Genomic DNA, 26660 nt, shown 5'->3' on the forward strand with positions numbered 1-26660 from the left:
AGATGCGTGCACGAAAGCATTCCTGCATCCATTCATTCTGTGCATTCAGCCAATACTTTTTTGGTGCCAGCATGTCTTGGTGTTTTAAAAAAATTATATAGGCTTAGATTATTTATTTTTAAAAATGGGATCCTTATAATATGTAGTTTTCTGCATTATATTGTTTGATTCAGCGTAGGAACTTGCTACCTGACTTCATGATAAAGAAATACTTTCAATTGGCCAAAGGTTAAAGGCAGACTTAAAAACATTGAACCCATCCGATTTTACAATTAAGAAGAAAACTCATTCGTGGTAATTGATCATATTGAAATATAGTCATTTCCAAAATCGTGAAGAGGTAAGAACGGTGGGAGTGAAAGAATTTGCAAAGAAGGATAAACGAAAAAGAGAAAATGAGTTATGGGTGGAGAGCAGCGGGGGAAGGAAGTAGAGAAATAAGACAGCACGGGGCAGGAGGAAATGCAGAACCGGAGGTGGGAATTCAGGGGAAAATGCAAATAAAGCAAGATTGAGAAAATTCTCAAGTTTTTATAGATGGTTCTCACTGCCATTTACTTGAAAGTAGATTTTTTTGTTAACTTCCATTTATAGTATTAATTTTTTTTTATTTGCAAAAAACGGCATGTGGAATTCCCTTCACCCAGCTTTCCTGTTAACATTTTAATACACTTACTTTATTATTCATTCATATTTCCCCCAGTCTCTCTCTCGCCCCTTCCTTCTTTCTCTTTCCATATACAATTTTTTAATGAAATGTTTGTAGGTTGCATTATTGCCCCTTTGCCTCTAAATTCTCTGATGTGTATTTCTTAGAAATAAGGATATTATCTTATATAACCATAATAAAAATATCAAAATCAGGAAATTAACATTGATATAAAACTTTTCTGATCTGTAGAACGTATTCAAAATCGGTCAATTTGTCCTATTAATACTGTTTATGCGGTCTAGGCTCACATGGTGCCTTTAATTGTCATGTATCTTTAGTTTCCTTTAATCCGGGACAGTTTCTCAGTCTTTATCTTTCATGACGTTGATATTTTTTAAGAATTCAGGCCAGTTTTTTGATAGAATGCCCCTCAATTTGGATTCGTATGGTGTTTTCTCTTGCTTAGATTCAGGTCATGCATTTTCGACAGTACTGTCACAGAAATAATGTGTCCCTCACATCGGGGGCACCTTACGTTGATTTGTTTCATTATTGTTGTTGGTTAGATTTCTCCAAAGTCAACTTAATATTTTTTCTCTTTTTAATTAATATCTGGTAGGTGAATACTTGAGATTAACCAATTCTGCATCATACTTTTGCCCACTAATTAATTTAACACTCATTCATTACCTGGAAAAATTATTCCTGTGATATTTGCCCTGTGGCGATTTTCTCTTTCCATCGTTCCCTTTTCATGTTAGAAGCCGACTATTAAGGAAGAGTTTTCCCTTCTCCCTTAGTTATTTATTCATTTATTTATTTATGTCGCAATGGATTACAGTCTATTACTTTTATTTATTTTGTTGCTTAAATTGTCCCATATTTGGCGAGTGTGAACCCTTTCAAGTTGGTTCCTGTGCTATGTTCCCATTTTTGAATACTTCCTTATACTTTCTGATACCACAAGATGATCCAGGTTCACCTTGTACTTTCCCAGCCATTTATCAAAGGCGTCCTGTTTCTTTCCATCAGAGAGTTGGTATTTTGAAGCCAAGATCTGGGTACTGGATGTGCTTGTTTGTGCCGACATAATAGTTTTTTAATTGCTAATTAGCTAATTAATTACTGTTCTAGTCCAGTTCTCTTTATATACACACACGCATACATACAACTCTTCTTCCTCCCTCCAATAGGTTTTTCTAAATTAACTTTTTCTTTTGGAACAATTTTTAGTATTGAGATTTCCTCTAACCTTCATCCAGTTTCCCCTAATGTAAGCATCTTGTATAACCGTGGTACATTTATCAAAACTGAAATATTAACATTAATTAATATTGCTATTAATTAAGCTCTACAATTTATTTGGATTTCGCCATTTTATCCATTGATACCTTTTTCTGTCTTATAATCCGGTCCAGGATCCTACGTGTTTCCTCTGATCTGTGATAGTTTATTAGTCTTTGCTGGCTTTCATGACTGCGACAGTGGATGTCAGGCCACGTCTGTTGTTAGGGAACCTGCCTTATGGCAGCGACAGCTGCTGCCATACTTTTGCCCATCACAGCTGTAATGTGGAGCCATTGCTGAGGGAACCGCTTTATGGCAGTGGCAGCGCTACTGGACTTCACCACATTGTGAATGTCGGGCGCCTCAGTTTGGGGTTTTCTGGTGTTTTCCAATGCTTAGGCTGGAGTGATGGCTTTTGGGAAAAGTACTGCAGAGGTGGATGGTGAAGTGTCCTTCTCGTTGCTCAGGGTCTGCCCAGTAAGTACCAACATGGCCTGGTGATGTTAGCCTCTGTCACAAGGTTTAGGTCATGTCTGCCAGATTCCTCTCACTGTACCACAACTCTTCTCCCCATTCTTTACTCCGTTCTTGGGACGTGAGTCATTTAGTGCAGACCAAACCCCAGGGAAGGGAAATTAGGCTCCATCTATCCTAGAGTGGGTAGTATCAACGTGACTTACTTAGAATTCTTTTGTAAGGAAGATTTGTTCCCTTTCTTCATTTATTTATCCAACATCTCCAAGTATTATTTACTATTTACAGTTGAACCTGAACAACATAAGTTTGAACTGTGTGGATCCACTTACACAATTTTTTTCAATAAACACATATAGTCCTGTAAATGTATTTTCTTATGATTTTCTCAATAACGTTTCCTTTTCTGTAGCTTTATTGTAGGAATATAGTATATGACACATATAACAAAATAAGTGTTAATTGACTGCTCATGTTATTGGTAAGGCTTCTGGTCAATAGTAGGCTATTAGTAGTTAAGTTTTGGGGGAGTCAAAAATTATACATGGATTTTTGACTGCATGAGAGGTTGGCATCCCTAACCCATGTGTTGTTCAAGGATCAACTGTATTTATATCAGTATGGACTCAACCATATTTATTTTATACTTTGGATTATAATTTAATACTGTGCTATTTGTTTTATTATTCACATTGTTGCAGCTTTGGTTATTGGGAGCTTTTTCAAGTTGGCTCCTGTGTCCCTTTGACATGTCACTATCCTTTTGTTTTTGAGCACATCCTTACCTTCTGGCACTGTAAGATGCTCCAGGCTCATTTTACGTTTTTCTCATCCTGGCACTAGAATCAGCCATTTTTGTGTGGCGTGCTGGTTCAGTTTACTAAAGACTGGCATGTAGAAACCAAGTTCTGCGTGTTGGGTGTGCTCATTGCTAGTGGGTGTTATTGCTTCTACGTCCTCTCAGTAGACAGAGCTGGGAAATAGTGTCGCTGTATTAATCATGTATTCACATAAATCTGTAATAGTTTCTCTGTCTACGTGTATGTATATTAAGCTAAACTTGAGTTCATACTGATGTCTCCTTCTCTAATTCAGCATCCCGCGGTTCATTCTAGCCTTCCCCTTGCTTATTTGTAATGTCTCTAACTGGGAGAAACGTGGCTGCCTGATGTACAACTTACTCCTAATTTGTAAAATAGTTTCAGAATTGTTAATCTGTACCCCTGTGGAAATCAGATTTACAAACTAGGCAACTCTTCTTTGAAGGAAGTAATTGTACATCCCACAGAGATCGTCTTTAAGCTGCCGTATTCTCTCTGAGTGAACCATACTATAGGATAGAAGTTACCTTTAAAAATTCTGTAATCACACCGAGCCAGGAAAGAAGTGCACCAGTGTAGGCTGAATTTAAGTTGTCGCCATCAAGACTTAAATTGGCATGCTTCGGCAGTTACCGCTCAGCTTTTTATATTTTATATTTTGTTAAACATTTCGTTTGGTGTTCCTTTAAGAAATGTTCAGGTGCCTTTTGTGTTCCAGACACTGATTAGATGCAGAGGATGTAACAGAACAAGACAGACATAGCTGTTGCTTCGTGGAACTTAAGTTTCACCACCTGGGAAGTTTGAGTTAACGTGAGGCCATGCCCCCATTTGTCCTGACTATTTTGTTTATTTCCCTACACTTATGCTTCTTCACAGATCTTCCTTAATTTCCTCAGTCCAATAAAAGGGCATTTATTTTCACTTCGTTCATTTGGTTATTCATTCCTGCGTTAGTCGAAGTGGGTTGCACTATGCGCTGGGCACTGGGCCAGATACTGGGAATATAAGTGGCCATGCTCCTGAAGTGGGAATAAATCAGAATGGTTGGAGTAGAGGGAGTCAGAGAGGGAGCATGGGGTGTGATGGGTGGGACTGGAAGAGTAAGCAGAGACCAGATTTTGAGCTCGCAGGGGAGTGGCATAAAAAGATCCTCAATTTAAAAAGGGGGCCCTGGCTTGTGGGGAAAGAATGAATATGTTCTAGGCTTGAGCAGCTGCAGGGGGGCCAGTGTAGGTGAGAACCGATGGTAGTTTGGACAGGGCAGGTGGGGCCAATGGTGAGCACGGAGAGAACCGGGAAGACTTTGCTATAGATATGGAAGGAGTCAGGGTGTTTGTAAGCCTGACATCTGAACCCAGGGCATGCTGAATGAGCAGTCTTGTTGCTCTGTAGTCTACAAGGGCATTTGCAGTTTACCGTCTTTTCCTGCTCTTGGTGTTTGGGCTTTTTTGTAATTTACAGTTCAAGAATGTAACTGGAGTTCCTTCACATGGTGAGATATTTAATGCCAGATGAGTTTAGAACCTTGTGGTTAGTTCCTTCTCTCAGCCTTGGCACTGTGACAGTTGGCAAGGCCATAGGATTTATTATAAACATTTCCGAAGGCTTGGTACATATGCTATGTTATTGAATCTGGGTGGATGATACATCAATTCCAGATCTTTTTTGGGGAGCCTCTGAAACAAATTTCCCTCCACCCCCACAAAACAAAACAAAACAACCCTTATCCCCTGAGAATTTTCCCAAGCTGTAAGATACCCTGGGCTGTCACAGTACTGAGAAACAAACTTGTCTGATTTGTGAATGTGTCATTTCTTGTTCTTCCTAAGTAAGCTAAAAATACTCTGGCATTGTTAATGCTTTTCCTTGAGCTACTTTGATTCATTGAAATCCTGTCTTATTTGTATTAATTATTCCTCATTAGAAAATCCTTTTATAATCACCGTATGTAAAATATTGATTTTGACTTTTAAGAAAGTATTTAGTAGGGAGGGAGAAATGGGGAGTTACTGTTCAGTAGGTATACAGCTTCTGTCATGCAAGATGAAAACGGTCTAGAGATCTACTGTTCAACAATTGCATATGTTAATATTGTACTGTACACTTAAAAGTTTGTTAAGAGACTATATCTCATGTTATGTGTTTTTTAGCACAATTTTTAAAAGAATTATTGAGTAGAAAGCAAGTTTATGCTTCAGTTTTTATTTTATATTTTTAATTTTTGTTCCAAAAAATGAGTTAGGATTTTTAAAATTTAGAATAAGTTTAAAAATAAGTAAAGTTCTCTGCCAATTCGCCCATCTAATATCTCATTTTAAATTATATCGTATCATCTTAAAAATTGCTTCTTACATAAGCCAGTCTTTCAGTGCTAAACACCTGCAGTTATTCAAAGGTAATTATTCACAATGCCTTTAGATTTTTAAAAACAGTTCAAAAGATTAAAATACTGTGTAGACGAAACAACACATTTTCTCCTTGGATTTCTTTTTTGCAATTTTTTCTCTAGACTATAAGTTCTGTAACGACTGCTTTATTAGTTAATAAATTGGTTTGGCTGCTTTGACAGAAGCTGAATAATAGTGGCTTAAACCAGATCTAAAAGCTTATTTCTCATCTGTGTAAAACTCTGAGTTGGAAGGTGATTTGGGATGGGTGGGTATAGGGCAGCTCTGCTCCGTGGGGTCATCCAGGGATCCAGGTATATTCTTTCTTGTTCTGCTGTCCCATAGGATGTTTCCTTTCCCACATGGTCTCAGCAGGAGAAAGTGGAGGGCAAGCAGCTGCCTGTGAATATGAGAGTCAAAGTTTTTCTGGAAAGAGTCAGATAGTGAATCTTTTAGGCTTTGCAGGCTGCATATTCTCTCTCTCTCTCTCTCTCTCTCTCTCTCTCTCTCTCTCACCCTTTAAAAACTATTAAACTTGTAAGATAGGTAACTATTCTTATGTCACAAACCTTACAAAAAGGCCTCAGCCTAGATTTGTCCCACAGGCCATTAGTTTGCCAACTTTTCTTTTAAGGGCATGACATAGAAATCACACACTTCCTCACCTGTAAAATAGGGTTACTAATAGCATCTATTTCAAAAGGTAGTTAGGAGGATTAAAATGTTAACTGGTTTTATTATAATAATTGATATTTAACTCCACCTTTGAAAGAGAATTAGCACATTTTTAACCTGATTTTTGACATGATTTGTGACATTTATATCTCTATAATTGCCACAGTTGTTTAATGTTAGCACTGTATATAAATCATTGCACTAGTCTTTTTATCATGATTTCTTTTTCTTAGAATTCTTTATTTTGATTTGATTTAGTATCTCTTTTAGCTAGATTTCATTATCTGGTGGTTGTTTAACAAAGATATTTGATTCCAAGTTTTTATGTGCTAGAAAATGTCTGAACACTGGTTTTTCTATCTAAAGGATAACTTAGCAGTGTATAAGATTCTTGGGTCATCTTCCCCTCACCCCAGGATTTTTTAGACTTATGTGTCTGGGTTGAAGTCTAAAGTCAATGTGATTATTTATTTCTCTTATATGTAATTGACTTTTTTTTGCCTGGAGATCTTTCTTTCTTGTTAATTTTTGGGAAATCGATTGTGAAGTTTTTCTTAATGTTATGTGCCCTTTTAAAATGTAGATTCAGGGTTTTTTTGTTTGTTTTAATTTTAGGAACATTTTCTAGCATTATGTCTTAGAACTTTTTTTCTGTTTGATTTCTTCCTATCTTCAGGAATTCTATGTATATTAAATCTTTTATTTGCTCTTTCCATCACTTCTATGTATTTTATTAATAGTTTTTTTAGTATATTTTCGCTAATCTGTCTTCAGTGTTTCATTCTGTGTTTTTAGTTATTTTTGCTGCCTTTAATTGGATTTATTTTTTCTTCTTTTATTTCTTTCTGTTGCTTTGGCAGCTTTCTTTTCATCTCTCTCTTATAATCTCTTACTCGCTCTTTCTTAAGAAAGCTCTTATCTGTAAAGTCTGTGATATTAATGCAGAACTATTTGCTTTATCTCTTCTTTGTTTAGTTTCTTTTGTGATGCGTTTTCTCCATCTGCCTTGTTTTTTATTGGTACCTTTCCCCATCCCCCATCTTCATATTGATCCTGTGCTGATCCTTCTGTTATCAGGTGTGTCCGTAGTGAGGGGAGGCAGGATGGCCGAAGAGGTCCATGGCTTCGGTTTGGGTTCGTTGTCTCAGATGCCGTGTCGCCTTTGCCCTGGGAGCACATCCATGTGTTGGAGTTCAGGGGTCAGTGTGACTCTGTAAAGCCCGTAGAGTCAGAGGGCTAATGACACTCCCTTCTAGCCCTGCCTCACCTCCAGTCTGCCACAGCTAGGGGGTGGCGATGGACAGCAGAAAGGGCCCTTCAGAATGTGGGCCTCTCTACTGAGCTTTCCCCACCTCTCCTGGGCCTGCTGTGGCTCCCCCACACCCCCAGGCCTCACTTCTGTGACAGCGACATATGGGGGGTTCTTTTTCCTGCTATAGTCTGAGTGGATGTGTGTCAGTTCTCAGCCTCCTCTTGATTTTGGTCCAGCTTTCACCATATTGTAGCAGAGATGCTTCAAAGTTTATAGACTGCAGTTGTAACATTCCCTTGTTTTATATATAATAAGATTTTCCACTTTTTATTAACTGTTGTTTTGATGAGTTTTGAGTAAGGAGAGGATAAAGAAACTTCACCGGTAGGTTTAATTCCTTTTATGCTTTACATTTTATTTTGAAAAGTTAAAAAAATACGGTACCACACCTATAATCAACCATTTGGTTTTGTCATATTTCTTTCAAATCTTTTTCCTTTCATAAAAGCAGTCAAGTGTAGCAGGTTCAGCCGAAGCTCCCTTTGATCACCACCCCCAGGTCCACCCCTCTTCTTCACCCTTGGGACCCCAGGACAGTCATTAGCCCTGCAGTCTCTTTATGTTTTAAAATACAAATGCAGGTATTCCTATACATGATATAGGAAATTGTTTTATATGTTTAGGAGATTTAGCCAAATGATATCATACTGTCTTATTATTCTGCAGTTTGTGTTTTTCCACCTAACATCGTTTATGAAATCTGTTTTGATAAACACAGGTGCGTGCACACACACATGCAGTACACTCTTCGTTCCTCTTCACTGTTGCATGTGATGTCATGATGTGACTACATCATATTCATTATTTCTCTTGGACATTGTTAAGAATGGTGCATCACTGGACATGCTTATACAGCTCTTTTAGGCATAAGTGCATGAGTTTCTCAAGAAATAAATGTTCACGGTTATAGGGAGATATGCCTTTTCAATATTATTAGATGCTAACTAGTTGGTACTGCCAGTACTGACTAATTGCACACCCAAGTGGTGGCACCAACTTACCCTCTTAGTGATGGCAAATGAAAGTTCCCCACGTGTATGTCAGTATCTGATACGGATACCCATTCTAATATGTGCCTTTTCCTCAGTACCCCTGTAGTGAATGCAGCGTTACATAGTGATAGCAATTGGATAAATTAGATTTCCAGAACTGGTTATTCCTAGGCGAATTTAGGAGTAGAGTGACAGATCATCTAAGTGGAGTCCTACCAAAGGTAGTTCAATCTGCATCTGAGACAAGATTACATGCTACTGGCTTTGTTTGCCATGTTCCCCGCCCAGAGTATCTAGAGCCGAAAATAAAGTTTTAAAAGTGCTAAGGTCTTTTCTAGGGTGGGGTGGGGTGGCGTGGGAGTAGTGGGGAAGATATGATAAGCATATTATTGTTTCTGATAAGAGTACTACCATCTTCGCGCCTATTTTTACTTAGAATGACTATATTTCTGAAGCTCTTTTCCCAACTGTTTACCTGAAAATCATTACATGTGTTGCAAGCGAATTAGGAAATGATTAGATGCTAATGTAGCAAAGAAAATGTAATTTCTCTTTTAGCTCAGAAACAGATGCATTTGGTTTAAGTTGTTAGTGCGTGACTCTCTGCTTTTAAATTGTATGGTTCAAAGGTACTTTTCACCTATGTGTAGTATTTACATTGAGGAACTGGTCAATATTATAGTATTCAGGGTCCAATCTCTCTCTCTCTCTCTCTCTCATGAAATGCTTTTTTTTTTTTTGCTTCTTTATTCCTTAAAAAAGTCACAGTTCTTCATATATGTAACCTTCATCTTTCAGAAAAGCAAGAGGAAAGGGCACGAATATACAAATATTAAGTATTCCCTAACGGACCAGACAGGTGGGGATCAGAGTCCACTCCCGCCTTGTACCCCGACGCCGTCCTGTCCAGAGTAAGTAGTAATGAAGGAAATTCTTTTTACCAGAAAATAATACTATAGAAAAGCTTCAAAAACAACAGGTCTTTGTAGCACACGCCTTTCATTGGCACACATCATTGTCACCCATCCGATGAGTGTGTATATCAGTGGCCGCCTAAACTAAATTTTAATTTACTTAAACTGAAGGTTGATTGCTACACAAGCTGTGATTATATGGGGTTATAAGTATGTCAAGTGGTGGTTCTCTGAGACGAACCTAACTTTTCTGTTGATGGGGTGGGATTTGTCGTAGAGGTAGATAATATCCCTTTTGATGTGTTAAGACTCTTTGCTAAAGTAAAGTAAATAAATTCATCATTAATCTGTCAACACAATCATGATCTGCTAATTTTCCACAGTCAACAGAAATCTACTTTGGGACTGAAACCAGGAGTCAGCGAGCTATAGCTCACAGACCAAATCATGGCCACAATCTGTGTTTGTACAGCTCACAAATGGCTTCTAAAGGGTTATTAAAGACACACACATACACGAAGAGTAACATATGACGGAGACTGCGTGTGGCCTGCAGCGACTAAATTATTTACCCTCTGGTTCTTTATAGAAAAACTTTGCTGACTCCTTGTTTAAACTAAAACACGATAGGAAAACATTTGTTAAATCGACTACGTGAATGGCAATTTACGTTATTATTTTTGTATATATTCTAAAATCATTCTCTGGTATAACATTTGCTTTTCCCCTCCGCTAGAATCTTAATCTCTGTTTGCTTCTGATGTGGATTTTTTAAACCCCTGCTGACTTTAATACTCTCTATAAACATTTTACATAGCATATATGAGGCTTGTATTTATATTTGCTTTCTGTTTAACATTGAAATGAAATTATACAACACAAGTATTCTTTCCACCAAGCTGCCTCTTCCTTCTGCCTGCCCTTTTCTCTCCCTGTGGCCCGACAGGGAAAGTTGATATTTTAAATTGCTATCTGCAATAATTTGCGGTGGAACCAGCATGTCAGGGCCCTGGGTCCTTGCCAGAAAGCTTTCCCCACATGTTGGCTTAACAGAATCAGCTCCAACGGCTCCCTTGTTACCAGTGCCTCTCTCTTCCTGTCATCGCCCTTGTAGGGTGCAGACCTTGGACACCCCGGAACCCAAGCCCCTTCTGCTTGTTTCGTCTTACCCCTCTCAGGTCGGCACCCACAGCTGCCGGGTTCCTTGTCCTTCTGACTGCTCTGCTCTCCACTCCCTGCTCAGCAGACAGAGTCTGGGCTCCGATGCGTGGACCCTCCTCCCAGGGCCCTGAACCTCACCTTGAGCTTGTGTTTCCTGGTCCCCTTTACGTGGCCAGATTCAGGGCCCGACTGCTCCTGCACGTTCCCGTCTTAGACCTCATGCCCATTCAGATCCTTCAGCTTGAAATTAATACTGTTCCCTCCTATATGTACGTGTCCCACCATCCTTCAAGGTCTAACTCATACCTCATCGTCCAGGCCTCCCTTGCTCTGCCCACCTGGAAAGCAACTCGCTTGCCTCCAAACCCCAGAGAGCAGAGAGGCTTGAGGGTCTCACTTCACTTTTAGCTTCACAATTGCATTGCTGTATATTTATGTCTTATGTCCTGTCCCGGGGGCAGGAACTGTGTCTGCACCAGATCTGGTCCCCAAAGAATATAGTATGCACCTTACAAATAAGGCAACTCGAACAGCATGGTCTGCATTTTTGTTGACATCATCTTCTTTCTTTTCTTTTCAGAATGCGAGAAGATAATGCTAGAGTCTATGAAAACGTGGGTCTGATGCAGCAGCAGAAAAGTTTCAGATGAGAAGACCCGCTGAGACTTCAGCACAGAAATAGGTATTTAAATGGAAGTGCTGTCTCGGTTAATTGTTTATAGCATTTGTGGCATTTTTAAGCAGGCAAATCATATGTGTTTCCGCATAGTGTATCATAATCGAGTTATACAAATCAACCTCCTTTTTCCTCTCCCTATACGTCTTTGTTCATTAAGCATTAAAACCAAATGCAGAATTAACTCTGAAGGACAAGGTCAGCACTTAGAGAGAAATGGTTGATATCGGTGATGCACCCAGCAGTATCACCATTCCTGCAATTTCTATTAGAGTTGGTTAACCCACGCTGTTCTGGGAGATGGTCAGTTAGGGGTCTGGGAAGCATGGGGACACAGCACAGGATAGTTGGAGTCAGGACGCCTGAATTCTCATCCCAGTTGACCTCTGACTGGGATGTGACATGGGACACTGGACAACCCGGGCCTCCAGCTGACTCCGCTCCACATTTCTTCCAGCTCCGTTGCTAGAAATTCATCTCCCTTGCACGTCTCCTCCTGCTCAGCCACCTTTTTAGGCAGTGACCCATGTGTGATGTATGTTTTAAAGATAAGTTAGACACTCATAGTTTCAGTATTTCATGTTGAAATTCTCATTTCAATTAGTATATTTAAAAGCTTTAAATCTACTTTAAAATGGTTTAATGCCTTGCTAAGCTTTTAGACCTGTGCTCCTTAAAAATTCTAACATTTCTTCCCCAGATATGGACTTAATCCTCTTCGTAAAAAGATCAAGAACAGATGCAAGAAAGTTTAAGTGAAGAATGAACTTGAATTTCAAAGGCTCACATTGTGGTCAGCTACCTTTCGATAAGCAAAATTTGAAACCATTTACAGACCACTGTATTCTAACCCAACGATACCTGATTTCCAGTTACTCATTTCCTCAGACAAGAAGAAATCATCTCTACAATGTAGACAGTGTTATATTTTATAGAATTTTATTTTAAATTGAGGAAGCAGTTAAATCGTGCTCTATATTTTACAGTTGGTGATTCATATTCTAGTTATTGACATTTTTTTCTTTTCATAACCTTAACAAATTTAATTTTCCCCCTCATCGTGGGGGTTAATAGAGCACTTGTAAGAGGAAAAATGGGGAAAATTAAGTGACAACATCCCGTAGCAGTGAGAACAATGTCATTTATCATCACTTACTCAGTAGTGGATAATTCCTTTTCATAGCTGGTGTTTTTGGCTAAATGATAATTGAGCCAGTGCCCCAGACTACCAAAAGTTGACTGTCTTCCTTTGCATTGCCATTAAAACATCATGGGGAAAAAAATCATGGGAACTTAGGATAAAAGGCATGTTTTCTTCTTAGCAGGTGACCAGTTACTATTCAGCTTATTGAACGAGAAGGTCGTGGCGGGGAAACGTTTGCCATATTTTTTCATTTGAATAATTGTCTTGTATTTAGAAAAAATGCATCTGTGAATAACCAGTATTTTGGTTATCAATTGTTGACAAACCACCCCAAAACATAGTGACTTAAAATGACAGTTCTTTTTTTTTTCTCACTGTTGTTCAATCTGGGCTGGGCTCAGCCGAGCTGTTCCTCTGCTCATCTTGCTGGTGTCACTTACTGTTGTCACTCTTGCTGGTTGGCAGGTTGGCTGAGACACTGGGATGGCTGGGCCTCTTTCTCTGCATGTGGTCCCCAGGTCTCTCCATGTGATCGCTCCAAGTGGCCTCGCCAGCAAGGTAGCTGGATGTCTTACATGGCAGCTCCGAGCTCCCTAGAGTATAAAGCAGTAGTGGCCAGATCTTCCTAAGACAAACCCAGAAGTGTCACAGCATCACTTCTATTGCTCTCTATTGATGAGAGCAAGTCACAGGCTCAGCACAGATTCAGGAAGAGGGGACTCCACGAGGGCACGAAGTAGAGGTGTGCTTCATTGGGGGTCCCCAGGGACAGACTGTCAGAACCAGTACCATGGAAAAACAACTGTTGTTAGTTAGCAAAAGTGGAAGCTGCTAGTGAACTTGGGACGCTGAAGCTGCTTATGATAGCCGTGTAGGCTGGAAGTCAGACAGAGAGAGAGGGCCTTCAAGAAGTGTCCTATACCAGTTCTGCTGGCTCTTAGCATATTTTCTGAACCCTCACTTGGGAAAACTGGTCTCGGAAGGATAGATGTGTTTCGGGGGGCAGAGCATTTGCAAGCAGAACCACCCATTACCGTGGCACCCGCAGAGGGAGGCGACTGTGGTGCTTTCTTCATGCCATTGGCGTCAGTTGGGCCTCCACGCGTGCGTGCGCTCGGGCTGCAGTGAGCAGGAACAGTCCTGAGGAGGCTGCTCATCAGGTTGAATTAGCCGTAGCTCATTTTCGTTTTAACCAAGCAGAAAGATTTGCTAACGTCCTACCTGAAGTGCCTTCAAAAACAGCCCTTTTTGCCCGGTGTGTCGAATCATCGTTTGGTGAGTGTATTTCAATTAAAGTATCATTGGCTGACTTTGTGAAGATAATAAAATGCTACGGCAGCTTTGCCATTAAGTTATGGTCTCCTTTCTGGAATTTTTCTTGCTTTTGCTCCTGAAAGGAAGGACTAGATCCAGAACTGGCAATAGCTCCCTCCTGAGGTCTTTATCTCTCTTGAAACTCCGAGGTCATTTTCACAGACAAAATATATATATAAAATATATATTCCCTCCACCCTCACCTCCCCATCCATTGAACTTAGAATTGTTTCAGAACGCAGGTGTGGCCCGAAGGTCATTACCTTTTAAGAGGAATGTCAATGACTACTCTCTTGTCAAGCCCGAAAAGAGAGATTCCAGTTCAGTATTTGCAATAAGGATCTTGAATCCTGTTCTTTTTATTGCATGTCACATTGAATGGTTGGTTCTCATTTTGCCTCGATTTGTGTGAAAATGTTTTGACTCTGGACTTTGGGGCTAAAGTCTTTCACCAGCATACAAGGGTTTGATGGTACAAATATACCTGCTGCGTTAAGTCTCTGCCTGTAGCGTCAGATCAGTTGCTTTTACCCTGGGTGGGTGTGTGTGTCGGGGGGGACACCTGATTTTGGTTAGCTCTTGTTTGTTACAGGACATTGATGTATTTCGATTTCCCTCCACGAAGTCAGCAAACTTCTTTCAAGACAAGATTGTAAGAGTCCCTAGGTTGCTAAGGTTTGTCATGTGTTTGATGAAAGGTGATTGCAGGTTCTCAGATGAGATTTCTCTATGGAGGATGGAATCAGGCAGAGGGGCGGTGAAGATGGGGGAAGCTCAAGGTGTGGATTTAAAAAATTATGGAAATGAAAGTTCCAAAGAGGTGGTTTCTGAGAAAGTCAAAGGGTCCAGAGCCAGAGCAGTCAGTAATAGTTGAATCGGGTTACCTGGAAAATAGGTATAATAGACACAGGTACACAGTCTGCTTCTGGGTTGCCATGGACATTAAATTTGCACAATATCCCATAGCTGGTTGAGTATTTTAAAATGATAAGCATAGGGTTTTATATTTGGGGGTGAAGAAATTATCTGGCTGTGATATTGGGGTTTTTTTAAAAAGTCAAATTTCAGTCTTAATAGCTTTTATAAAAAATAAGACACCTCATATCCGGTGTGTGGCCCTCCTGAAAATTGTGGTCATCTCTCCGGTTAAAATCAGTAACTTTTCAAATGTGGCTAAATGAGGGTGAGAAAATACATATACAACTTTCTTGGTGTTTTGCAATCTTGATGGAGCCCAGTTGCTTTGGAACGGCCAGGAAAATCATCAAGATTACTTTTAGGGGTTATTTTACTGGGGATTTTAAGAACTAATATAAGGTCTTGGGTTATTTCTAGTTCAGGGGAATGTGGAAAGGTATGCAATTGTGAAGTGTTTTATTGTAGCTTATTAACCTATAAGGGAAACTTAGACTGTAGACATAAGGTCAAACCCAGTGCAGTTTTTGTTTTCTGTGTGTTGTTGGGGAATAAAGTTTTATATAGCAAGCACATGGCCTCCCTGATTTCACGATGCCTTTATTAGGATCTGTATCATCCCTTAATTTTGTTGAAAAAATTTTCCCTTCTTCCTCTTGAAAAGTAAGTTCCAAAATATAGTTTATTGTATCTTCCATCATTAAAAAGTTTGTTCCTTTTTACTATGGGCAGTTCAAACAAGGCAAAAATATTAAACAGTTGGTTTAAATGTGTTGTATAACTTTGCTGTATATCAAACTAATTTTTATAAGTTTTCATCCTAAACCTCAAATCATGTAATTAATAATTTGCCTGTTTATTTATGACCTAATTGTGATTCTTTTATTAATAAAAGCTAATGGAAAAGGATCCTTTATTAAGCTGATGAGTAGACCTACATTTAATTTTCTTGCAGTATATGAAGTATTGTACCAGAGTATTAAAAGATATGTAATATTTTATTGATAAATCTATCCTTTAAAAGGAATACATTTAGGATGTCATCATTTTGATGTGAATCATGTAAATGTTGATAATATGCACTGTTTATTATACATTTAGTGTTTCAAGAGATTCAATTAATTGCCTTTTTGCCCACGTATATTATGTAGTCTATTTGCAATTGTTTTTAAAAAGTGACATTAAAAGAATAGTTTATGTAGAGAAACATTAGTGGATGTTAATTGTCTCCCCACCTGTATTTATGGGTGTTAGTTCAACTGCTTTGCTAGTTGCAAAGCCATATTATCAGAGTAAAAGTGTATTTGTAAACTGTATGGGAACTAAAAATTAGGAATAAAACCATTTTCTTATATTATGGTATTTGTCATTTACTTCATCAGAAATGTCCAGGAAAACTTGAATTCTAGGTCACTCAACCTCTTTGTCACTCAACACTGACAAAATACTGACAGCAGCTCTTATTTAGAAGGTAATTTGGAAAACAGAATGAATGAATCAGCTCCTCAAGCATTTAAGTGCCTACTCTCTGAATAGCTTCGGGAGACAGAAAGGGAATTCTTTTTGGAAGAACTTATAAGTAACGAATAAAAAGTGTGTCTGCATAAAATATACAGGAAATGATTACATATGTCATGTGAATAGTATCGGGTGGGGATATGAAGAAAGATACAATAGGGGAGCCGTGGAGGTGTGAATTATGTGCTATCGGATGTCAGCTCTTCCCTATAGGTTTAGCCTACATGAACCACAGCCATTTGCTGCTTCTGACGGTGCTGCGTTAACATTGGCAGAAAGATTTTATAGATAAAACAGGTAGTTATTAAGTTTTCTGTTGTGAATCTCGGGACTGATTTGTTATTTATACTGTAAAACACTATTGCCTTCCTTTTAGTCTCAGTTGAGGCACTTATTGCATATAATCAGATGCAGCTGGTTTAGTTGGTCAGACCAGCCACCTATCCATTCAAAAAAATATTGAGCACCTTCAAAATGCAAGGCACTGTACCTGTGTTGGACACAGGAAAAGCAGTGACCGAAACAGATACGATGGTCGTCGCCATGGTGGCGACTTTCTAACAGGGGAGCTAAGCCTTGTGCAAGTCGGAAGACAGTTGTACTTGGGATAAGCACTACTGAAGAGACAGGGTGCCAAGACAAAGCAGGAGAGACCAGAATTAGACGACCAATTTCAGATGGGACGAGAGTTCCAAAGCGGGGCCGAAGGTGCATGTCATGGGAACGGAATCCTACAGGTATCGACGTCTGCTGGGTTTGCATCTCACAGTGCCGAATGTTTACTCCCTCGCGTTTCAGAAGAGGTGCTGTGTACACGTTCGGCTTGTTGATGCTTTGTTCCCTATAACCCTTCCTGAAGCCCTGGGTACATTAGAGGGCAGTGGCGATATCGTGTTTTTGATATGTCATGAAAGAACCTTCTAGTTCTATAGTTTCTACTCACAAGAAAAATCCCCAAGAAAATACGTGGATTAAAGACAAAGCAGAATCCCCATAACAGATCAATTGTGGACAGAGCTAAGGACTTAATTCAACTTGGTTGTCTTGTAAATGAAAAACTTCTGAAGAAAGTACGTATGTATTATTGGGTCGCATTACCTGTGTGCTTTGCTGCCACCCACTCGCTTTGAGGTGTAGTGAATGGTTTTTTTGCAGGTGCAAAGAACTAGCTAAGCTTCCACACACCGAATTTGCAAAATGGTCATGAGTCGGAAATAGAAATTTGCTATTTTATCAATAGCAGCGGTTACAAATGAGTTGATATTCATGTCATTTGAAGTCAGACAACTTAAATCTTGATATAAAATACAGCTACTAAAATAAGGGTTATAAGAGAGCAATACATTACTGCACAGCCTTTGGGCATTTTATGGACAAAGGAATTGCATGTGCTGCTCATCTGCCCCTGGTAAGATAGTTGCACTAGACTGGAAGGAATTTGGAGTTCAAATTCTCTTTCATCCAGCAAAGATTAAATCCCCACTAGGGGCTAGGCACTGGGAAATAAAACAGTCCCAGCCTTTGAGGAGCTTAGTGTAGTCGAGGAGATGGATGTAAATCCAGAAAGTTATAGCTTGCTTGGAGTAGAGAATAATAAGGGTATCAACTGAAACTGATTGTTACATAGAGGAGCGAATTATAGGGGAGTTAAGAATTCAGCCATGGGGGTCACTTGAGATTATTCTTGACCAGTGGGGAACTCTGTGTATGTGTGTGTGTGCGCGCGCGCGCGTGCGTGCATGTAGAGTGAGAGAAAGAGACTTCATTTTTGGTGGGTTCCATCAAGGCCAGTTTTTCTGGATCTATTTCTGGAAATAGCAAATAGCAAGGCAAATAGCTATTTCTCTGTGCAACTCTTGCTTCTCCATTCATCTCTGAACAATGGAGAATAATGCTCTTCACCTGATGGCCTTTCTAGTGCTCTTGGATGCATTTTGCAACAAAAGGTAGTACATAGTTTAGTGTTTCCATTCTCCATGCACCTATCCACTGCATTTTTAACCAGTTCTGGGTGGAATTTGTCGAATAAATTCACTATTTTTGGTAATCTAGGCCCGTATTGCTAGGACTTCATAATATAATTTAGAGTGTACGTTATGTTTTGGAACAAGCCATTTCATTTTGAATGTAATCACATTTTTCAAGGGAAAAATCAAGTTCAAGTTCATGTTTAGGGCAAAGAGCTTTTGCACTGTTTTTGTATAAATTCACAAAGTCGATAGAGTTAAATTGCAATTTGATTTTACAATTAATAAATTTTCTTTATCAAGAAAGATAATGTTATATTCCATCAGGACTATTCTAAAAAATTCAGGTGATCTAGGCCCCAGATTTTTAGCAGCTTGGCCTAGTGGTCTTCCAACTGACAGTATTTGAATAATGGCCTCCTTAATTCAGTCTTGTACGCTTGTCTTTATTTTAAACTTTTTTTTATTGTGATAAAATATACGAAACTTAAAACTGACCACTTTAACCATTTTTAATAATATGATTTAGTGGTATCAAGTACATTCACATCGTTGTACAATCGTTGCCAACATCCATCACCAGAACTCTTTCATCATCAAATGGAAACTCTGTACTTATGAACCAATTTGTCTTTAAAATTTTTTTTCCCCACTTAGGCTTTAAGCTCTTCTGAATTCTAAAATTCCGTGTATTTTTTTGAATAGGTATTTTTTTGAATTGCGTTTATGTTATTTGAGACTCTCTGTGCTTCCTGAGCTTATGTCTATTTCCTTTGCCAGGTTAGGAAGTTTTCCATCATTATTTCTTCAGATAGGTTTTCAATTCCTAATTCTCTCTCTCTTTATGGTACCCCTATGATGCGAATGTTAGTATGCTTGGTGTTATCCCAGGTGCCCTTTAAACTATCCTTTTTTGGGGATTCTTTTTTCTTATTGCTGTTCCGAATGGGTGTTTTCCACTACCTTATCTTCTAAATCTCTGATTCAGTCCTTTGCTTTATCTAATCTACCGTTCATTCCTTCTAAGGTATTCTTCATTTCAGTTAATGTATTCTTCATTTCCGATTGGTTCTTTTTTATGTTTTCTATATTCATTTTTATGTATTCTATCTCTTTGTTAAATTTCACACTGAGTTCATCTACTCTTCCCGTAAGTTCATTGAGTATCCTTATAACCAGTGTTTTGAACTCTGCATCTGTAGTTTCCTTGTCTCTATTTTGTTTATTTTTTTTCCAAGTTTTATTCTGTTCTTTCATTTGGGATACATTTCTTTGTCTCCCTATTTTAGCTGCCTCTCTGTGTTTGTTTCTATGTATTAAGTAGAGCTGCTAGGTCTCCTGGTCTTAGTAGAGTGGCTTTATGTAGTAAGTATCCTGTGAGATCCAGGGGCTCAGTCTCTCTGGTCACCTGAATCTGTGCTCCAGGTATGTCCTTTGTATGGGTTGTGTGTGTTCTCCTGTTATAGTTGAGCTTTGATTGCTGTTTGCACATCAATGGGAAGGATTGACCCTTGGGCTGATTGGTCATGAGGACTGGCTGGTGACTACAGTGTAGGAGCTGTGCTGACCCTACAGAGCTAGATTCATTTTAGCAGGACTCTGGTGCCTTCCCAGTCTACCCTTTGGGTGTGTGATCCTTGGCTGTGGCGCTGGATGGTACTCCAGCTCAAACCAAAGACAGCTACTGGGCATACAGGCTGGTTCCTCCTGGTGGGGGCTCCACTGTAGGCCAAATTTGGCTTTGGCCTGTGCCCTGAATGGGGCCACCTGGCATGGGCCACCATCCAGAGATTGCTGCCATCCATGCTGGGCTTGAGTGTGCTTTGAGAGGCCAAGCCACAAACCAAGGTAAGGCTTGAGGTTGCTTAGCAAGAGATACAGGGCACACTGAGGCCAGATACTGCTTGTTTGGGTTTTGTGAACTTTTGAAAGGCTTTAGGAAATTCTGCAGCATGAGCCAAGACAGGTTGCTTGTATGAAAAAGCCACTGGAAGCAGCTTGTGTGGGCTGGCAGGTTGGGTGGGGTGGGGTCTCAGGGAATCCAGGGCTGGGCGGCCAGTGTTAGCTGGTTTATGGAAACTCAGATATGACAGCCACCTGGGTCTGCAAGTCAGGCAGGGGAGGGATCACCAAAGGAACAATGCCCCCTGCCAGCACTTCTCTCTAGGAGGAAGTTGTCCCTCTAGCAGAGCCCTTGGCCCGAAACCAGACAATTCAATTCCTCCCCATATGCCTTGCTGCCCCAGTGCTGGAGCTCAGAGCGAGTCCATCAGTGGGTAAGTCTATGCACGGGCCCCTTAAGAGAAATGCCTGGGATGCCCATAGCCCTCTTTCTCAGTCACTCACATCCAGATTTTGTGGGGCCTTCTCCTCCTGGCACTAGAACCCTGGGCTGGGGTGTCTGATGTGGGGCTGGGATCCTTGCTCCTCCTGGGGGACCTCTGCAGCCGAGATGTCCCTCCAGATTTTTAACTATCACATGTGGGATCAACCCATTCCATGTCTCCGCTCCTCCTACCGGTCTCAAGATGTCCTCTTCTGTGTGTCCTTAGTTGTAGGACTTTTGTTCAGCTATATTTCAGGTGATTTTCAATGATGATTGTTACAGTTGTAATTTTGATGTGGTTATAAGAGGAGGCAAACATAGCATTTACCTACTCTGTCATCTTGACCGGACAAATTTGCATTTCTCTTAAAAGTGAAGTGAGCATCTTTTTGACTGCTTAGTACATACCTTTCTGTGAACTCTTTATGTCTCTTGACCTTTGTTTCTTTTGAGTTATGGATCTGTCTTGGTTTTTTTTTTTTTTTTTTTTTTTTGAGTTTAGGAATGAAGATATTTAATTCTCAATGACTGATGGACATGACTGGAATTACTGAGTTGCCAGGATCAATTTCTATAAAATGCTCCCCTGTAGGTGTATGTGGGATACACTTGTCTGAGTTGTGGTTTTGGCCTGCTGTGATTGTAATTCTCAGTGGGGATGAGGAGAACAGACTGGGAAACGCATTCTCTGCACCCCAGAGTGCTGAAGCTACCACGGGAGACCAGTCCTAATTGTTCTGGCTAGTGAGTTGAGAATTACTTCAGATTTTCTTTCAGATTCAGAAGTGCCAAATGGTATGCATGCATGCATGCCTCCATCCATTCTACCACTTATTAATGAGTATAATGATTCAGGTATTAGGCAAGGTGCTATGGGGAATACAAAACAAATACCTCTCTCAATCTCTGTCTTAAAGGACTTTATGGCCCATTTAGGGAAAGGAGACACGTGGGCTGAATACAAGATGGAAAATAAAACTGCTATGCATGAGGCCTGGATCAATCTAAGTACAAGGAAATGATGATACTACACCATTTACTAAATGATGGTTATGTGCCAAACACTTTTAGAGGGTTTATGCAGATCATTTCTAAACCTGCTAGATAGGTGCCCTCCCCTGCCTGTTTTGCTCACTGCCAGGGAACTGCATCACTAAGAAATGCATACGCACCTGTATTAGTCCCCTGCTGTTGCTATAACGAGTTAATACAAATGTAGTGGCTTTAAACAACACAAACTTATTATCTTAAAGTTCTGGAGGTCAGAAATCTGAAGTGAGTTTCACTGGGCTAAAGTTAAGGTGTTAGCAGGGGATCATTACTTCTGGAGGCTCTAGGGATAATTTATTCCCTTGCCTTTTCTAGTTCTAGAAGCTTCTCACATCCTTTGCCTCCTGGCCTTGTCCTCCATCTTCAAAGCCAGCAACGGTTGGTCACGTCTGACATTCCTCTGATATCATTCTAACTCTGACATTCCTGCCTCCCTATTTCACTTATTAAGGACCTTGAAGAATACATCGGGTCTACCCAGATAATGCAGAATAATGTCCCCCATCTCAAGATCCTTAATCACATCTGCAAAGTCCTCTTTGCCATGTGAAGTACCATATTCACAGGTTACAGAGATTAGGATGTGGACATGTTTGGGGGCCCATTATCCTACCTTCCACAGCACCCTTAGGACTCAGGACACAGGGATGGAGGACAGCATTCCTGGGAGACATGGTGCAGTGAGGTCCCCAGCAAGGAGTTGCAGGCAACGGTAGGGCTCAGCAGGGAAGGAAGAAATACCCCGACCTCTCTCTCCTCCCCTCCCCTCTGATCTCCTGCTGCTGCCTCCCAATGGTTCAACCCATTGACCCGAACTCCCATTGGCCCAATCCATCTACAAGCCGGAGTGCCAGAGTGTCCAAGTGCTAAAGTCTATAGGGCAGAGAATGGATCTTGGGTGAGGCCTGAGCAAATGAAGAATAACAAGCCCACCAGAGCCTTACAACTCAAGATGCCGTGTGGGGACCGGCACCATCAGCATCACCTGGGACTGCTGGAAATGCAGAGTCTCAGGCCCCATTCAGCCCCACTGTATCAGAATTTGCATTTTTTATAAGATCACCAGAGGATGTATAGGCACCTTTGTAGTTTGAGACAGGCTGCACCGGAGGATTTCCATGCGGATATAAAGGTTGTCGGAAATTATACCCCTGCCGGGTCAGTTTGTGTCTTCAAACACAGATTTGAGACTCACTTGACATCACAAGAGGAGCCACAAAGAGTAAGACAAATGCAAAGATTGGAGCTCAAAGAACAAGGCAAGTGTCACCACACAACATCTTGAAAACAGCTTCAGATATTCTTAGACATCACACCTACCAAAACCGAGTTTGTGAAATCCCAAGCATATGTTAGATCCGTCTAATGATGGAAGAAAAGGGGGGAAAAATTAAAGGAAGTAAACTCTAAAAGTCTGTTCTGGAGGTGGCAGATGTCTGAGCCTTGATAGATTTCTAGACTTGTTAAGTTTTTTTTTTTTCATATTTATTCATACATATCTGATGGTTGCTTTTGATATTATGATTATTTTTTTCTTCTTAATAAAGTCAATTTCTTTCTTTCTAAAGAGTTGATTCCCCCAAGTGTTATTTTGTATGAAGGCTTTAGAAAATGTCTAAAGGTGTGGACAAAAAACTCCTCAGCTTTAGCCTCACAAATGATCTTGTAGCAGGGCTCTATTGTGAATTGATTTATTTTGTTTGATACCTTTTTCACATTTGAAAATGAGCTGAAATCCTTCCTTGGGACTATGTAATTTCTATCTTTAGATTTAAGAATAAACCATCAGGTTCCTGCTAGGGAGTAAGTTAAAATATACATTTTGGTTTAAGGTGTTAAATACGTTTGCGTTTTAGGCTCCAGGTTGAGATGGAACACTTTGTTCTAGGCCTTTTGATTAAGTGGGAAAAGCAGGGCTTTGGACGCTCACAGGCTTGAGTTCATTTCCTGACCTTGGATAAGTCAGTGAAGGCCCTTAATCCTCAGATTCCTCCAGGAAAGTGGTGGTAATGGCACTACCTTGTTGGGAAGGGTTGTTGAGAAGTTTAATGGCAGTGGATGACCTGGCACATAGCAGGTGCTTGTAAACACCTATATTCTTTCTCTATGGCTTGAGAATGTCTTATAGGCCCTTGATGTAGCCTGCCCCTGTGTTCTATGAATTTACCAGTTGATGACAGATAGCAGAGAAGCCGTGAATAAAATTCATGGATTGCAATAGCATTACCTCTTCCAAGAGATCATTGTTGAGCAAAAACCCTTTTACTTTTCTTGCAATTAGTATTGGAAATCCTCAACTAGCTTTCCTCCCTGGTATGGCATGCAAAACTTAATTCAAACATACTTGGGAAGTGCAAACATTTTTATTCACCAGCGGCTTTTAATCTTGGGAAGAGAAATAAGTTGATCATGTTCTCTGCTTTGGATAAGGGGGAAGTTGCTGTGATTTCGAAAGAGAGTGATTGGAAAGAGGTGAGATGGGGGAAGGCTGAGAATAAGGACCTGGTCACAAGTCTTCCCCGTGTGACTTTGGCGAATGACTTAAGCTTTTGGAGCCTCGGTTTCCTTCCCGAAGAACGGGGCTGACAACCACATATATTGCCTGTGCAGCTGTGGGGATTAAATGAAGACCCTCCCCCACATGCCCCTCCATAGGAGAATGAATGGGGTCGAAGGTGGTGTTTTCCATACACTGCGTTACAGCAGAGGGAAGGAGTCAAACACATCAATGGGGATAAATCGTACAAACGAAGGGACAAGCAAATGGAAGAATATGAACAGAATGAGCCCATTCATTTTGCATGTTCGGCAATATGCGAAAACAAGTAATACAATGTTTGGAGGAAAAAACTCATTCATAGTAAAACTGTAAAGTATGGGAGTGATAACCCCCACCTTCTAGAGTGTTATTCCTGTGGCATGAAGAATAGAAGAGGATGGGTGAGGGGAGAGAGGGCAAATGGGGTTCTATGGCTTCAAACACGCTAATTTTAGCTAGTTTCTCCCATGTTGTTATTTTGTAGATCTTATTATATAAGATATTTACATTATAAGATAACATAGTCCATATCTTTTTATGGATTTTATAACATTTTACAATATGCTTATGTTAGAAGATTCTATGTTCCATACATTCTTTCGAACATCTGAAATCTTTCAGGATGAAACGTTAAAAAGATGAACTAAGATAATAAACGTGACAATCACCTTGTAAGTAGAAAGCGTGTTGCCAGAGTCGGCTCGTACAACAACCAGCGTTAGCATCGGTGGAGTGATGACTAGACGCAGGCACCATGCCAGGTGCTTGGCAGGCAGTCTCTTATTCCATCCACACAACCACCAGACCAGGTATTATTACCTTCATTTTACAGATGAGTAAATTGAGGCATTTAGCCAACACACATCGAGTGCCAGGCGACCATACTGTTCCGCTTGCATTATCTTATTTCACCTTCCAGCAACTCTGCGAACTACACTGAAAACACAACTTTCAACCAGGGGTTGGCAAACATTATCTGTACAGGGCCAGGTCATAGGTATCTTGTGCTTTGTGGGCCATACGGTCTTTGTCATGGCGGTTCAGCTCTGCTCTTGGAATGTTAACAGCAGCCGGAGAGACTGCATAAGTGAAATAGTGGGGTATTGTACCAATAAAACTTTATTGGTGGGCACTTATGTTTAAATTTAATTTGATTTTCACATATCACAAGGTATCATTTTCCTTTTGATTTTTCTCAACCATTTAAAAATGTAAAATTTTTCTTAGGTCAGGGGTTATAAAAAAAACAGGCAACAGGCTGGATCTGGCCTGTGGGCTCTTATTTGCCAAGCATGACTCTAAACTGTCAGTTCTTGGGGGCAGGAAGCTTGTTGACTTTGCTCAGCATTGTATACTCAGCTTCTGGCACACCATCAGGTGCTCAGGACATGCTTAATGAATGAATGAATGAATGAATGAATGAATGAATATATGCTGATATCTCAGAAGTCCTATAACGGTGACCTTTCCTCCACTTCAGGCCACCACCCTGGACATAACAAGGTGAGTATTTTTTTTAGGGGGGAAATTAATAACATTGGAATGACGGGTGCGCACTGGGGCTGTCCACCCAGGCAAACTGGGATGCATGGTGATTCCAATATTCCCCACCAGGAAAATGTCTTTGCCACAGCAACAGCAGGACAGTGGCACGCACACACGTGTGTGTGTGTTTGCACATGCATGAGCATTGAACAGTTACTGATTTTTTTCCCCACAGCATTTAATTAGAAAGCTTTAAGCCTACAAAAGAGTTGCAAGAATAGTAGGGCAAGGAACACTCATGTACTTGTCACCTTCATGGAGCCATTTTTGACACTGAGCCACGTTTATTCTCATCTCTCTTTCTATCATCTATCATCTATCATCGCTCTATCTATCTATCTATCTATCTATCTATCTATCTATCATCTATCCATCCATCTGTCCTGTCCATCCATCCATCCATCCATCCATCCATCCATCCATCCATCCATCATCATCATTTTTCCTGAGAACCAGGTGCAGACAACAAGACACTTTACCCTTGAATACTGCAGTGCACAAATCCTAAGAACAGATGTCCTTCTTCGTAACTGTAATACAATGTTCACACTCAGGAAACTTAACACTAATGTACTGATTGTCTTACAGTCAAGATTTTAATTTCTCCAATTGTCCCCAAAATGTTTTTTAGGGCTGTGTTTTTTTCATCGTTGTTGTTTATTTTGCTTCGTTTTTTAACCAAGATCTGATCGAAGATCATACATAGGGCATTTAGCAGCCCATTGAATCGGTCTTGTAGAATCTAGAAGTGTTCCCTTGCCTCTTTTTGTTTCTCATGGCGTTGGTATTTGAAATGCACAGGACGTTCGTTTTGTAGAAAGTGTCCATTTGTATTCATTCGATTGCTTCTTATGATTGGATTCAGGTTAAATGTCATTGGCAAAAATACTCTATGGGTGATGTTGTGTCCTCGGCGAGTCCCCTCAGGAGGAACCGGGTGTCATTTGTCCCATTATTGATGATGTTTTAACCTTGATCGTGTGGTTAA

At 40.2% G+C, this 26660-nt stretch overlaps 1 protein-coding gene across 1 annotated transcript in view; it reads left to right on the forward strand.

The window, feature by feature from the left end:
- PTPN11 (protein tyrosine phosphatase non-receptor type 11) overlaps positions 1–16084 on the forward strand; it is a 73888-nt gene extending 57804 nt beyond the window's left edge. The window contains exons 12-14 of the mRNA XM_039868150.1: positions 9402–9514; positions 11259–11360; positions 12055–16084. Coding sequence (XP_039724084.1) covers positions 9402–9514; positions 11259–11328 — 183 coding nt within the window. The 3' untranslated portion in view covers positions 11329–11360; positions 12055–16084. The remainder of the gene's footprint in view (positions 1–9401; positions 9515–11258; positions 11361–12054) is intronic.
- Positions 16085–26660: the final 10576 nt, after the last annotated feature.

This window comes from Pteropus medius, unplaced genomic scaffold (genome assembly GCF_902729225.1).
Source record: "Pteropus medius unplaced genomic scaffold, Ma_sr-lr_union100, whole genome shotgun sequence".
Lineage (NCBI taxonomy): Eukaryota > Metazoa > Chordata > Mammalia > Chiroptera > Pteropodidae > Pteropus > Pteropus medius.